Source organism: Lactuca serriola, chromosome 1 (assembly GCF_051521515.1).
Source record: "Lactuca serriola cultivar US96UC23 chromosome 1, Lser_US96UC23_V15, whole genome shotgun sequence".
Lineage (NCBI taxonomy): Eukaryota > Viridiplantae > Streptophyta > Magnoliopsida > Asterales > Asteraceae > Lactuca > Lactuca serriola.
In genome coordinates this window covers 111,424,397-111,439,970 of record NC_136408.1, presented here as the reverse complement: position 1 = coordinate 111,439,970, position 15,574 = coordinate 111,424,397, and the positions used below count along the sequence as shown (strand labels likewise).

Sequence of the window (15,574 nt, the reverse complement as noted above, 5' to 3'; positions counted from 1 at the left end):
ATATAGATATTATTAAGTTTTTTTTTTCATAAAATACCTCCACTCCCTAACGCCTTGTTCCCGAGTTTTTATGTAAATTCATTAAAGGAAAGGGAAGGAAAATTTTGACAGAAAGAAATGGAGATGAAGGAAAATATTAATTATTCTGTGTTCCCGAGTTTGAAGGAAATGAAAAGAAAAGAAAGGAAAAATTTTAGTATTTGTGTTCCCGAGTTAGGAGGAACTTAAAATTTTCTTTCCCCTCACTTTCTTCCCAAATCTGCCCAATTTGAAAGGAAAATATGACTCTAAAATTCTTCCCCTCCACTTACTTTCCTTCCATTATTGAAACTCGGGAACACGATTTTTCTTTGACACCACTCACTTTCTCTTTGTATCCTCTCATTTCTCTCCTTAAGTGGAACTCGAGAACAAGGCGTAAGTATCGAACAACCAAAAAAATTATTATGTTCCCACATGAAACTTTTACCAAGTCTTCCCATGATCGTACTTATCCTCCGTGTGTTTGTAAGGGTTATGATTACAAAACGCTTTGCTTTTAACCAATGTTTTAAAAACCGGTTTGAACTGGCCGGTCGAACCGGTTGGACCGGAAACCGGGAGAGGGAGCGGTTCAATTATCACCGGTTTTACATTGATGTCTGAACTGGATTGAACCGGCCGGTTCTTAAAAAAAAACGGTTGAACCGGTCAAAATAAACCGGTTAAACCGGATAAAAACACATAAAAAAAAAATCATTTACATAATAAACTTTGGTAATTTTTTTCAAATCTATTTAGTTTTCTCTAAATAAAAACATATGGTAAATGTTATAAATTCTTTTGATGTGTTTGTATTCATCAAAAACTATATTTCGTTTCGGTATTATACTTTATTTTCTTTTTAACGTATATGGATTGATGTAAAACACTACAACTTATGGTTAAGTATGATTTTAATGTATTTGGATTCATCTACAACTTATTTTTATATGTATTTTTTAATGTTTGAACTTGTAAACATCAAATTCATAATTTCTATATGTATGCATGTGTAGGAAAATAGAAAAATACATGAAAAATATAGAAACCGGTTCAACTGACGGTCGAACCGGTTAAACCGGTTGAACCGGGAACCGGTCACCATACCGATTCAACTAAAAAACCGGTTTTTAAAACATTGCTTTTAACTAATCATACGGGTGTCAAATGAACTTGACTTAAATGTCATGATTGTCTTACATTTTTGACAAATATTTAGATTCTTACTAGATTCTAAAAACAACACCATCTATAGGAATTAGTGAATATGGTAAGCATGAGCACTCTGTTGCAGAGGCAGGGGTGGACACAAGATTTTATAGTAAGGGTTTCACGGGAGAGTTAGAAGTTGCACGGTAGTAGAAAAAATAAAATTTTCAAAATTTTTTCCACTGCGGTCAGAAAAATTAGGGGTTGTCGGTGCCACCATGGACCACCCCTAGGTCTACCCCTGTGCAGAGGCACAACATGAAACACATGGTATCTACATATCTTGTAGGATCTTTCAATATCTCGAGGGATATGGATTTCTCGTGTCTATTAAGGAAGCTGAGCTAGGGGATCCATATGATCCCCCTAGCTATCAAAAAGCCACGTCAGATCAAAAATATGATAAATTGTTTGAAACCATGAATATATATAATCCATGAAGGACAACAAAGTTTGGAATTTAAACATACATGACGATACTCATGGTTCTCAAAAATCACGAATTTAAGGATTTGGTACCGTCGGTATCGGTACCATTCACGGTACTTGGTATCGTTAATGTTAGTTCACTTTGGTACTCAATATCGTTTTTTCAGCCATTTCAATATTCAAGATTCTCGGATTGGTACCGGTTCAGTCTCATGCTTATCCCTACAAGAAACTATAGCAAATCCATAATCAATCAGATCGGATGACTTTTATAGTTTTACCAAGCTAATTTTTACTTCATTTTGGGAAGCTTTGAATGGTTGGATCGGCTTCATGCATATATCTTAGCAAGTAAACATAACCATATCGGTTGAGCTCACCAACAAAGGTAACAACGTAGCTTTTACTATTTCCTGACATACTTGTGAAAGGTCCACTTACATCATGTATGAATAACTTCTAGTAGGTACTTGGCTCTTTCGCTTTGACAATGAAAGGAGACTTAATCATATTTCCACTCAAACAAGACTCACATACACCAAATGACTCAGAGTTTGTTGTTGATTCCAAAATTACATTAGATTGGAGTTTTTCGACGCATTTTTTGTTTATACGACCCGTAGGTGAATGTCATAGATATGATTTTTTTTATTCTTGTTTAAATCTTTTGGCATTACATATATATTACATATATAGTCTTATCATTTGAAACATTATTATGCATGACAAATCAAATATGAATATCATCATGAGGTCTTAATGAACTGAAATGCCATAACCTGAAAACCAGATTATCTCAAATGGAAAATTAAAATAATTCTGATATATATACTTGGAGAAAAATTACAATTGTAAAAAATTAAAACAAGACCACTTGTATTTTTTTTTTTCAATATTAATCCCTTATATATTAGATACCATAGTTTTATTAAGGCCAATATCCACATTAAAACTTGTTATCATTTGAATTTGATCATTCATAAATTAATAAGCTCAATTGATTGGTGAAAGTACCAATTACATTACAAGTGCAACTCTTAGGCATATATGGAACTTAAGATAATTAGTGTGCAATTTGTTATATTTTAGGATCTTTAGGAACCCTTATCAGTATCAAGATTAACTTAACATATTAAATAAGAACGATATTAAATATAATATTGGTTACAAATTAAGAACGATATTTAATTGGAAATTGATAATTAATCACCAAAGTTAAGCACTATCTCAAGCCTCCAAGTTTAAGATTCGAAGGAAAAAAAAAACAATATAAGAACACTCTCAAAAAAGTAAGCACAAAATATGGCACTAAAAAACTAAGTCAACTAAAGTCAAACATAACAAAACCCTTTTTTCCATATAGCCACTAAAACCTTGAAAAAAAAAATATGAGGGACTAATTTGGTAATTCGAAGAATCTTATTATATGAATCAATCAGCATGCACAGCCTCCAGATTGGGGTTGCTGGGACCCACTTGTATTGCTGGACTTTAGATTTACATCGACCATGTCTTCCTGCTTTGTTGTAGATAAAGTTTCCATTCCTGGTAATGCAGATGCTATTTTTCGAAACAAAGCCTGTAAAAATAGTGAATTACAAATTTCGTCCCTATACTTTACTCAAAATTGCAAGTTCAGTCCAAAATTTGAAATTATCTCAATGTTGTCTTTAAGTTCACATTTCGTTACAATTTGCTCCCTGTGCTTTTTTAAAAAAATCGCAAGTTCATCCAAAATTTGAAGTCGTTTATTAGAGTAATTACAAATTTGGCCCCTGTGCTTTACTAGAAATAGCAAATTCAGTCCAAATTTTCAAATTCAACCAAAACCCAAAAAATTAAACTAAAACTAAAACTTAAATAATACTTCTACTCTGTATTTTTTTTTTTTTAATTTTGATTTTGTTTTGACAAAACTGCAAAAATGGTCCCTATGGTTTGTCGAAAATTACCACTTTGGTCCAAAAAGGTTTGGACTAGCACCAGAGGTCCAAACTTTTCATTTTGTTGCAAGTTTGGTCCAATTTGTTTTGAAAATATTTATAATGACGGATTTGCCCTTATTGTTTTAGTTTTAGTTTTTATTTTTTGGGTTTTGGTTGGATTTAGGGTTTAAGATGAAGGAGATGAGGAATACTTCTAGGGTTTGCTTAATTGCATTGAGGAAGATGAAGATAGGGGCAAAATAGTCATTTTACCTTTATATTGAAGCCTGCCTTGGCACTAGTTTCAATAAACATTACGTTATATTCACGGGCTTTAGCTTCACCTTCCTCTATTGAAACTTGCCTACAAAATATGCATCAAAAGGAAATGGATGTAAACCATTATAATATTTTTTTTGACAAAACTACCCTTTACTAGATATTTCTGTTGTTTCTTTCTTGTTTTATAAAAATGAAAAATTTACTATTTACTAAATTTTATTATATACTAAGCTATAGTTAATCAATAAAAAATTGAAACTACATTATTTTTTTCTGTATTTTGCCCTTTTCCAAAACTTGGTAACCTAAAAAAATGGTTTTTGAAAGGTCAAAAATAGTATAATGGTTTAATCAATATAGAAAATAGTTAAGTGGCTAAATCAATAAAACAATGAAAGAACAAATGCAAATATGCAATCAATGTATTAATTATTATATTTATAAAGTAAACTAAAAATAACCACCATTTATTTACCTCTTATCCACAAGGTCGGTTTTATTGCCAACTAGGACAATGATGACATCACTACCTCGCTCAGTACGAACCTCCTCAATCCATTTTGCAGTGTTCAGAAATGACTGGCGGCCTAAAACCATCATAGAAGTGGTTGAGATTATGAAATGTAAAAAAAAAAAACGATAAAGGGTATTTACGTCTTTTGCACAAACAAGAGATCGAAAGCAAATTCTTGTCATCAGTTTGAGTCTCAGTCCAATTTATGTCAGACACAGACACAGACACAGACACAGACACAGACTATTGAAAAAAAGGGGACTAAAAGAAGTCAAAAAGGGAAGAGAAAGAACATACTTGCAACATCAAAAACAATGACAGCAACAGAGGAGTCTCTAATATAACTTGGAATGAGACTCCTGAATCTTTCTTGTCCAGCTGTGTCCCTTTTTAATACCAAAAATCAATGAATTAGTTTCAAAAGAATGAATAATGTATCACTTTTTGAGTATATATATTATAGCTTAAACAATACTAATAAGTAATGTATATATAATCTTACCAAAGCTGCAAACGAACTGTTCGATCTTCAAGATACATAGTTTTTGATAGAAAATCAATACCAATTGTAGCCTGGAGAGTGGATATAAATTCAGAGTATACACATTAGAGAGGGGGTAGGAAAGGAAATACGAAAAAGATTGAGATAACAAATGAAAGGTTTGATAAGAAATTGGAATGGAATAAACTACGAGAGGAAAATGTAGACATTCTATACTGCAAGGGAAACCAAAAGAACTGAATTCGAATTAGCAATTCATCAAAAGGTGTATGCACTGCTATTAATTGTAAGTATTGATAAGTTATTGTTTTAAATTTTTATTTTTGCCAAGGAAATGATTTCCTGGATTATGAAGAAAACTTCACACAACTAAACTAAACCAATCTATTGAATAAATGAAAGGGGATTTCTTAGTTTTTCCCTTAATAAGAGTAGCAAATTTAGTAAACAACTACCAAAGGCAAAAAACTATGCTATAAAAGAATGAAGCTCCTTTATATGACTATCTATGCAGTTAATCTATGGACTTAAATGATTGCTTGGAAACATTTTTTTGGAGTTAGAATGAATTGATGAGGATGATTAGGAAATTTCCAGCTTTCTTATACAATATACTCATTGTTTTATCCTTCTTGGTTGCTTGAGAAATCAAGATTTTGTACATCATAGATAGATTAGACAAAAATTGGTATTTTAATTGTTCTCAGATAGTCAGATTCAATAGGTAGATATTCTAGCAGGGGAATTATCAGAAGCACCTTTATCTAGCAAAATCAATACAAGTAGTATTATTCAAATCTGTAGCCTGGATGCATATAGGGACACAAGCAGAACCACTCATGGTCCTAATTAGCTTCAGCTGGAATGACCAAAACAGTGAATGTGTTATCTTAGTTCCTTCAAATCTGTCACGATTTAACACATGGAACTCTCAAAAACTTCAACTACGAGAAGGCGAGATGTTTCTATCCATATCCCTAACAAAGTTCAATGCGATTATCCAATTTCTCTTGGAGTTGAAAATGGATCTGTTTGAAAACAAAACTAAGCTTTTTTCAACAATTAAGGGAGTAAGGAATCGAGATCAAGTCCAAGTCAAAATCAGATCAAACATCCAAAAAAGCTCTCAACAGATATCACAAATCAAAAGGCTACACATAAAACATGGTCCGATAGCAGCTACATAATAATAAGCTGGATCAAATTAGATTACCTGATAAGTGTTGTCAAACTTATCGTACATGAATCGAGTAATGATGCTCGTTTTTCCGACTGATTGATCTCCTAAGAACACCAGCTTGTACTTCGCAAGAGCCGACACCGGAGCCATTTTATTTGAAATTAATTAAGATATAGCAGCAGATATATCCACGACAACGTTGCGATCAAAGGATGAAGATTTTCCGACGCGTATGACTGAGATCTCGCCGGAGAATCTTGGAGATCAACGCCGAGAGATGTTAGGACTCTGAGAGTCTGAGGTATATGAGCGAGAGAAAAGGGTTTGTTTAAGAGTTGAATCCGTGTCGGCTAACGGAAAATGAGTTTGTTGCATTTGGCATTTGTTTGAATAGTAACGACTTGGACACAATTAGTCAAAATATATAATTATTTAGCTTTTCAAAGTTTTTTATTTTAGGTTTTTAGTGTTTAATTTAGTTTTAAGATGCTGTTGTTATTGAAATAAATAGTTTTTATTAAATGTTCTAATAACATTTCATTGTATTTTTCAATGTTAAATAGATTATAAGATAAATTGTAATTTCTAAAAAACAGCAGTTAACAGAGGTATTTGTGATGAGAATTGTTATCGAGAATTAAGAAAAGAAACAATAGATTTGAATGATGAAAGATGATGAACACACGAAGTAAATATTAATCAGATCTCGTTTTATTAAGACTGATTACAAAGTAAGCTGAAGAGAAATATTGTGTTTCGATATCGTTACTCTACTTCAAGTCTAGTCCCTATTTATAGGGAACATACAAAAAGTATACTAAGTCTAAACATTTACACTTCGCATTCTACACTTCGCATACAAAATTGACTTAGTAAAATAACATAAAAATGCGAATCATTACAATACAAACTATTCGACTTTTACAACATACATCTACATTCTCCCCCTTTGTAAACAGTCGATACAATTCAACTTAAAAGCTTTTGAATTGCAGAATGAATCGTTCTTCGCACCTCTCCATACCAGGAGATCACCTTCTTCAAGTCCTTCTTATCACCTTCGTTATTTTTCTTGCAATTGTTCATACGTACAATGAAGTGAGTATATTGCGAAGAATTGTATCTTTCAATCTCTGAAGCTTTGAATAAGAACTTCTTCGGTTTGCCTTTAGTGTCTCTTCCCGAAAACACCATGCCAAATGGTTTAAGGCATATCTCACCCACAACATACTTCGATAGAGGTGATTGTGACAAAGTATCCTCCCAAGGAACTTGAACTTCTTTTCCTAGCACATTTGCTAACTCTTCATCAGTAAGTGCCAGACAATCGAAATAGTTGTCGATATAAGTCTTCACATGTGCGAATCCGACTTTAAACACATCTGTTTCTGAGCCTTTGAGTTTGTTTACTTCCATGTGCTTCAGAATAAGAGCTACTTGAATGAGATCGTTGCAGTTCATCAAAGGAAAATCAGCAACAGTGAAGTCGTATTGTTTGTTGTTAGCCCTGATGACAAAATATCGAAAATTTTGAAGCATGTCTTCAAACAGAACATCCTTCTTTATCGTAAGCACCTTCTTGATCTTCATCAGGGACCAAACTTCATCAGGATTCTTCCCAAGAACAGCATGAAACCTGATTTTCATATGAGTGTAGTCATCCGGATTATCGAATTTCTCACTGATCTTGTATTGAGCCGTAATGAACAACATTTCATTAATAGGGAAGTCCAGCTGACAGTGATCTGAGTTCGCAATATCGTAACTTCGTTTAGGCTTCTTCTCGAACTCATACATCTCCCTTCCTACAACTTTAGACTCTATAGTTTCGTAAGAGTAAAGTTTCGCAGGATCTCCTTTGTTCATGGAGGGAGGATCACTTGCTCTTTGTCTCATGATGCTCTGAACTTGTCTCATTCTTTCTAATTCAGCCTCAGCATCAGCTTTTATCTCCTCCTTCAACTTTTCATATAAGATGCCTTTTCCTTTTCCTGTTACATCTTTCTGAGGTTGAGAACTAGAACCTCCTTCGTTTCCTCCAATAACAATTCCCTTGGAAATTGTTTTTGTGGTTATTGTTGTTGAAGAAATCGGTTTTGTAGGAATTGGAAGAGTTGCAACCAGTTGAGTCGAAATCACTTTGCCCACTGTTTTAGCCTCATCTTCTTTGCTTCGACTTTTCTCTCCCCCTTGCGCCCCTGTGAAAATAGGTGGAGCACTCTTCGGAAGTAAAGAAGTGAAATTTGAAAGCGGAGCTAGGGCTTTCTGAATAGCTTGTTCTAAAGTATTAATCTTTAGAGACAAGAATTCAGGTGTAAGGATTTGCGAAGATGATGAATGCGAAACTGCCGATTTGAGCTCAGTGACTAATTTGATCAAGTGATCAAACTTCTCCATTGTAGCAGCTTTCTGATCTTCAACAACAGGAATATTGTTGAGTTGAGACGAAATTTCCACAATTTGCTTTTGAAGATCTTCTTGTCTCGTATGCACATCTTGAAGATCCTTCGCAAGTTCAGACTTCAATTCTTGAATTTTGAAGTTGACATCCTCACGAACTTTCTTGACGTCTTGTACAAAAAGAATGTGTCGTTCTTTTGTAGCAGCTTTAAGATCTTGAACTGCAGACGTAAAATTATTCCCTTGTGCTTTCACTCTCAGCTCATTGTTTTTATCTGACTGATCGACTTTCTCCATGATTCTTTTCTCAGCTCCTTTAATCATGACATCCACCTCCATTGCTGAGATCGAAGACATTCTCCCGGAATCGGCTTGCGATTGGATAATGGTCTTCAACTTTTGATTCAGTATTTTAAACTGCTTTCCTGTCATCAGCATATGATCAGGAATGTCTTCTTCTTCTGAATCAAAAGCAATGTCATCTAGAACTCCTCCAAAAGCACCTCCTTCGATTTCAGAATCAGACATTTGTTGCGAAGGTGGAGGATTTTCAGGTGATTGGGATGGAAAAAGTGTGGTGAATGGATTCTGAAGGGCATGATCAAAAATGGAGGAAGTGGTTGATAAAGTGGTAATAGGTAAGGATGTTGGTAGTGGAAATGCGACACTCGGGATAGGTGCCCCCGTATCAGATACGTTGACAACCATATCCGAAATAGGTACCTCCTCAGTAACTGACTTGGTAAGAACTATTTCGAGTGGTTGGGTTTGTGAAATAGTAGTGGAAATTTGCGAAGTTTGAGAAATTGGTAAAGAAACATTTACCATTGTTGTGACAGGTGGAGTTTCTGGGACAACTTCTTCATCTGATCATTCATTGCGAATCACCATCTTCCTCTTCTTGCCCAGCGTGCGTTGCATGTTTTTCGCAACATCTTCAGCACGTTGGCGTTTCTTTCTAGGAGACACTGGGGCAGGAATACTGCGAATAGTAACTCCTTTACTACTCACTTCTGCTTTGCGAATTTGTTTTAAAACTCCAGACTTGGAAGGTAAAACTTCCTTCTTCGATATTTCATCTTGCACAGTTGGTGAAGATGAACCCTTCGCAGGTTTCTTGCTCACCTTCTTCTTCTTCGACGGAGTAGCAACGTCGGGTAATACACCTGTCTGATCAGCTGTATCGATGTTTCGCAAATATCTCACCAACACTTTGTGAGTGGGAGAAACTTTGCGAAGCATCGCATCCGGAATGCGAGCCACCCTTGTAAATATTGCTTCATCATCTTCAACCACTTTTGGAAATTGGTAAAGCGAAAATTCAGCAACTTCGATATCTGATACGATTGGAATTGCTTCTTTCTCATATACTTTCTCCAGGATCAAACTCCAGTATCTGGCACAAGATATCCCCTTCTCCGAATTTGTGTTTTCCAGACTTTTCACAAATTCCTTCCAAAGCTGTGTTACGTAGTCTACATTGATGTCATAGTAGATACCCATTACCATGGCATACACTTCGACTCTTCCTCTATCTAAGCCGACTGACCTTCCGATAAGACACAGTAGGAAAATGCCAAAAAGAAAATTCCAGATGCATGGTAATCCCGACTTCCGAAAGTCACTGATCTTCTCCAACTCCGGTTGATGTCCCATTTCATTGAACATGTGAATGATCTGGGAGTTTACAGGTTTAACAAAGGGAGGGTTGTTTGGAATCTGCAAGAACTCCACGAACAAATTCTTGGACAATTTAACCCTTTTGTTGTTGATGAGATTGAAGGTAATCACATCCGCCATGTGATTGTATGAAGCCGTGGAAGCAGCACGAGATAACCACACCATCGGAACTGGGAATGATCGGAACATGGCAGTTGATAACGGTGATCGTTTCAAAGCCACGATAAGCATCTTCAAGTCTTCTGGATATGCAGAAACGTTGGGATCAACTTGATAATTTGTGCTTTGAATCTTCATAAGTGATTGAGAAAGGACCTCATCAGTGTTGGAATTCGTGGCTGCCATTGTTAGGTTTTGAAAGAAATTGGAAGTTTGGATCAAGATGAAAGCTTTGAAGTTTTGTGAGAATTCTTGTTTGCGTAACCGTTCACAGTGTTCTTCATCCCCCTTTTATAGGTTACTCAAAAATTGATTTGAAATTAAAGTGGGATGCATTTAATGTTATCCGATGTGGCACCTTGAATCTCGGATCATTACTGTAAAAGAGTACTATGCTGCAAAAAGTAACTGTCACATCTCCTCGAAATCCGGATAGAATACCAACCATTTTGAGTATACAGCCTGTCAAGTATCCGTTATAGAATTCGAACCGGTAAAACCCTTCGCATGGAAGCAAGGCTCTTTCACTTTTGGGATTTAAAGTGAAGTCATATGCCAGATTTGCGAAATCATCAGTCTAAGTTGGTTTTACTCAGAACCTCAAGGATTTCGTGTGTGCAATGTGTCAATGAAATAAGATAAGAATCAAGAAATTTTGAAATGTTGTGATGTCAAAAAGTTAATTTGACATGAATGCAGAAAAACCCCAGGCAAAGGTTGCTTCGTCAATTATCAAGAGAGATAATCAACAGCTTGTGTAGTTTCCCGTGAATTACAATCGAATACTTGTAAAGAAGTATCAAAGGGCTTCTTTTAAAAGTCATTTTGGGTTGGTTTGAAATTTCATTACATATCAGCCTTAACATAAGGTGAGAAATTGTAAATGAAATTACTTGTTTGACCAGTGTAGTCAATGACAAGTTGGCTTGTGAAAATATTTATCATGACAAGAATTTGCGAATGAAACTTACACTGAAATCATATTCAAGAGAAAATTTGTATTGGATCTTGTTGGGTAACAAACATTCTTGGTTGTAAATATTTGATCAAGACCACGCATACGAATTGAATATGATTTGAAGTTTCGAAATTTTTGATACTGAAACAAAGGTTTCATAAAAATCTGGAACAAAGTTCCCCGTCAATTCCTTAAGGTGTATGATTTTCGGGTTTCACTTTCATCACGAACTCATGATGTTAGATCTTTAACACAGAGTTGTGATCTGTCTAGGTATTGATTGGTTTGATCAAAAACCTCAAGGACAAATCTTTGTTAAAAATTTTTTGGATTTTAAGAACAGTTTGGTTTAAAAAGATTGTTTAAGAATCGAAGTGTACCTCTGTTATATTTGGACAAAACAGAAAACTCTTAACTCATTTGAGAAAAGTAAGGTAGCTCGTTTTGACTTATGCGAATATAAGCCTTTTTGGGAAGAAATTTTCTTGAGAAAATTTCATTAAGGCTTTCTTGTCACACATAGAATCATGTTTAGGCTTTTGGTCTACATACAGCAGCATGCTTCTAGGGACATCCTAACTAGTTTGTAAAAGAAATTTAATACCTTCCCACAGAAACACAAATGTATGACCTCTTCGCATTGTTGCCCTGTATTAATTTCTCAACACACAGTTTAAAGAAAAAAATATTTTTGTGATTTTTGAATTTTTCAAAATGAAAGACCAAAACAAATAAAATCTTTTTGTATTTTTGATTTTTCAAAATTAAAGAACAAACAAAATAAAATCTTTTTGTATTTTTGATTTTTCAAAATTAAAAAAAATTATGCGTAAACCTTACCGTAGTGATTATGGTCTCAAATGCGAAAAGATGTGGTTGCGAAGCCTCTGAATGAACAGTAACCTCTAAATGATGTTGACTCTTATCTGCTGAACAAAACTGTTACTCTTGTGTTGATGAAATTGAATTCGCATTAATCATCCCCAAACCTGCTAAAATTCGAACAAATGATTTTTCATCAAGAGGTTTTGTAAAAATATCAGCAAGTTGTTCAGTTGTTTTGACAAAATGAATTTCAATATTCCCATCTTCCACATGATCTTTAATAAAATGATATCGAAGAGCAATGTGTTTTGTCTTTGAATGTTGCACTGGATTATGACAAATGCGAATTGCACTTTGTGAATCACAATACAAAAGAATCTTTTTCATGTTTATTGCATAATCACGAAGTTGACTTTGAATCCAAATAATTTGCGAAGTGCAAGCAGCCGCAGATATGTATTCTGCCTCAGCGGTTGATATAGCCACACAAGTTTGTTTCTTTGATTGCCAGCTCACTAACTTTCCATCCAATAGTTGACATCCACCAGTCGTACTTTTTCTATCCAAAGTACATCCTCCTAAATCGGAATCTGAAAAAGCTTGAATGAAGAATCCTGATTTCGCAGGATACCAAAGTCCTAAAGAAACAGTTCCCTTTAGATAGCGAAAAATATTTTTCACTGCAGTCAAATGAGGCTCTCTTGGATTAGCTTGATATCTAGCACAACAACAAACCGAAAACATAATATCAGGTCTACTTGCAGTTAAGTATAATAAAGACCCTATCATGCTACGATACAGTGTTAGATCAACAGCAGGAGCATCTAACGAAGGAGTTAGTCTTGTTCCTACTGCCATAGGTACTCTGAGCTTTGTGCTATTTATCATTCCAAACTTTTCAAGCAGGCTCTTCGTATATTTTTCTTGATTGATTAAGATTCCTTCTCTGTTCTGTCTTATATTTAAACCAAGAAAATTATTAATTTTTCCCATCATGCTCATTTCAAACTGACTTTTCATTAAATTTTCAAATTCAATTGACAATGCTGGATCAGTCGAACCAAAGATAATATCATCAACATAAATTTGAACAAGCATTAGATGACACCCAACTTTCTTGCGAAATAATGTGGGGTCAACTGATCCTTGTTTAAATTTAGATTGTTTCAAGAAATTTGTAAGTGTTGCGTACCAGGCCCTTGGTGCTTGTTTTAACCCATATACAGCTTTGTCAAGGATATACACATGATCAGGATACTCACTGTTTACAAATCTTGGTGGTTGTTCAACATACACTGTTTCTTCGAGTTTTCCATTTAAGAATGCACATTTAACATCCATTTGGTAAACATCAAAGTCTTTGTGAGCTGCATAGGCTAAAAATATGCGAACTGCTTCAAGTCTTGCAACAGGTGCAAATGTTTCTTCATAGTCAATGCCTTCTTGTTGCGAATAACCTTTTACCATTAGTCTTGCTTTATTTCGAATAATATTGCCATCTTTGTCGGTTTTGTTTTTAAAAATCCATTTTAATCCAACAATTGAAACATCAGAAGGTTTAGAAACTAATCTCCAAACTTTGTTTCGTTCAAATTCAGCCAATTCAGATTGCATAGCAACAACCCAATCTGAGTGTTCCATAGCATTCTTTACAGTTTTTGGCTCTATTTTCGAAATAAAAACATTAAACATACAAAGTTCTTGGTTTGTATTCAGTACCTCATTTTTCGCACGAATTTGAGCTCTAGTCAACACACCTTCTTGTAGATTACCAATTACCTGTTCTTTTGGATGATTTCATGTCCATTTCTCGAGTGGTGGAAAATTTGGATCAAATTCTAATGGTGCATCTTCATACATATCTTCATTTTCAGATCCTGCAACAGAAAAGTTATCATTAACTTCATGAAATTCTTCATTTGTATCAAGATTAATTGTCTCTGTTTCATCATGCTCCCCCTCAACATGATCTGTATCTTGATACTCCCCCTCAAAATGATATTCTTGTTGATTTTGCGAAGGCTCCCCCTTAACTTGATGTTCTTGTTCCCGATGAACATCTGATGTGCTTTCACAAGTTATCGTTGATTCATCAGTATGTTTTGAGGATTCTGATGTTTGATTATCAGGAGCATTATTTTCTGCATCAATGGCCCTGTTAGGAATTCCAAAAATTAAGTCATAATCAAAATCATTTATTTCAGAATTATCAATTTGAGTATTTGAATCCACAAGTATTGGTTTATTATCGAATTTACTATCAATTTGTTTAAGATAGTAATCATCAAATGTTAAATTGAAAGTTTCTTCAATTTTTCTTGTTCGTTTATTTAGCACTCTGTATGCAACTGAATTCTGCGAATATCCTAAGAAAATGCCTTCATCTGCTTTAGCTTGAAATTTGGACAAATTATCTTTGAGATTCATGATAAAGCACCTGCAACCAAAAACATGAAAGAATTTTATATTAGGTTTCCGATTATTGATTATTTCATATGGAGTAACATTAAATCTTCGATGAATGTATGATCGATTCTGAGTAAAACATGCTGTGGACACAGCTTCTGCCCAAAGATATTGAGGTAGATTCGCATATGTCAACATGGTTCTGGCAGCTTCGCATAGAGATCGATTTCTTCTTTCAACTACTCCATTTTGTTGTGGTGTATATGGTGATGAAAAATTATGCGAAATGCCTTTGCTTGTAAGAAAACTGTCAAGAGTTTGATTTTTAAACTCAGAACCATTATCGCTTTTAATTTTTCTTACATTCTTCTTCAGACTAACTTCAATCTTTTTGATAAAATCAATCATCGTCTGAGCAACTTCAGATTTCATCATGAGAAAAAATACCCACGTAAATCTAGAGAAATCATCTACAACAACTAAAATATACCGCTTTTTGTTTATGGTTGCAACAGTTGATGGTCCACATAGATCAATGTGAAGAAGTTCCAATGGTTCAACTATTTTTGAATCTATCACAATCGGATGACCCTTTCGATGTTGTTTTCCTTGTTCGCAAGCTGCACACAAAGAATCATTGTCAAATTTTAGTACTGGTAACCCTCGAACTAAATCTTCAGTTACAAGTTTATTTATATTTCAAAAGTTCAAGTGTGATAATCTTCTATGCCAAAGACAACTAAGATCATTGGATGCTTTTGATAGTAAACACACAGCTGGTTTTCCCACAATCGGTTTGATATCCAGTGTAAACATATCACCATATCTTTTGGATTTGAGTAGTATTTCATTCGTCTTGACATTTGAAATGATACTTCCTTCTTCATTGAATACAACTTGATTTCCAGTACCCACAACAAGTTGTGATACACTTATCAAATTATGTTGAAGTCCTTCAACATATGCCACTCTGTTTACTGTGAAGTTTCCATTTGTGACTTTCCCATATCCTTTCACTTGACACTTGTAATTATTTCCAAATTTGACAACTCCAGCATTTTCCAAGCTTCTGTAATCTCGCAAG

The 15,574-nt window shown here is 34.5% G+C and overlaps 1 protein-coding gene across 1 annotated transcript; it reads right to left on the bottom strand.

Moving 5' to 3' along the window:
• Positions 1-2,838: 2,838 nt before the first annotated feature.
• On the bottom strand, positions 2,839-6,434 carry LOC145097324 (ras-related protein RABH1b). The gene is made up of 6 exons (XM_079034864.1): positions 6,096-6,434; positions 4,883-4,953; positions 4,678-4,766; positions 4,342-4,453; positions 3,858-3,948; positions 2,839-3,238 (listed from the first exon to the last, which is right to left on the bottom strand). The coding sequence occupies exons 1-6, from the start codon at positions 6,210-6,212 to the stop codon at positions 3,095-3,097; spliced, it is 624 nt and encodes a 207-aa protein (XP_078890990.1). The 5' UTR covers positions 6,213-6,434; the 3' UTR covers positions 2,839-3,094.
• Positions 6,435-15,574: the final 9,140 nt, after the last annotated feature.

Excerpts from the sequence above, each read along its gene's own strand:
- LOC145097324 (XM_079034864.1), bottom strand. The coding sequence starts at position 6,212 with ATGGCTCCGGTGTCGGCTCTTGCGAAGTACAAGCTGGTGTTCTTAGGA. Across the intron at positions 4,454-4,677 it reads CATTGTTTTTGATGTTGCAA|GCCGCCAGTCATTTCTGAAC; the intron begins GTATGTTCTTTC and ends TGATGGTTTTAG. Across the intron at positions 3,239-3,857 it reads AGGCAGGCTTCAATATAAAG|GCTTTGTTTCGAAAAATAGC; the intron begins GTAAAATGACTA and ends CTATTTTTACAG.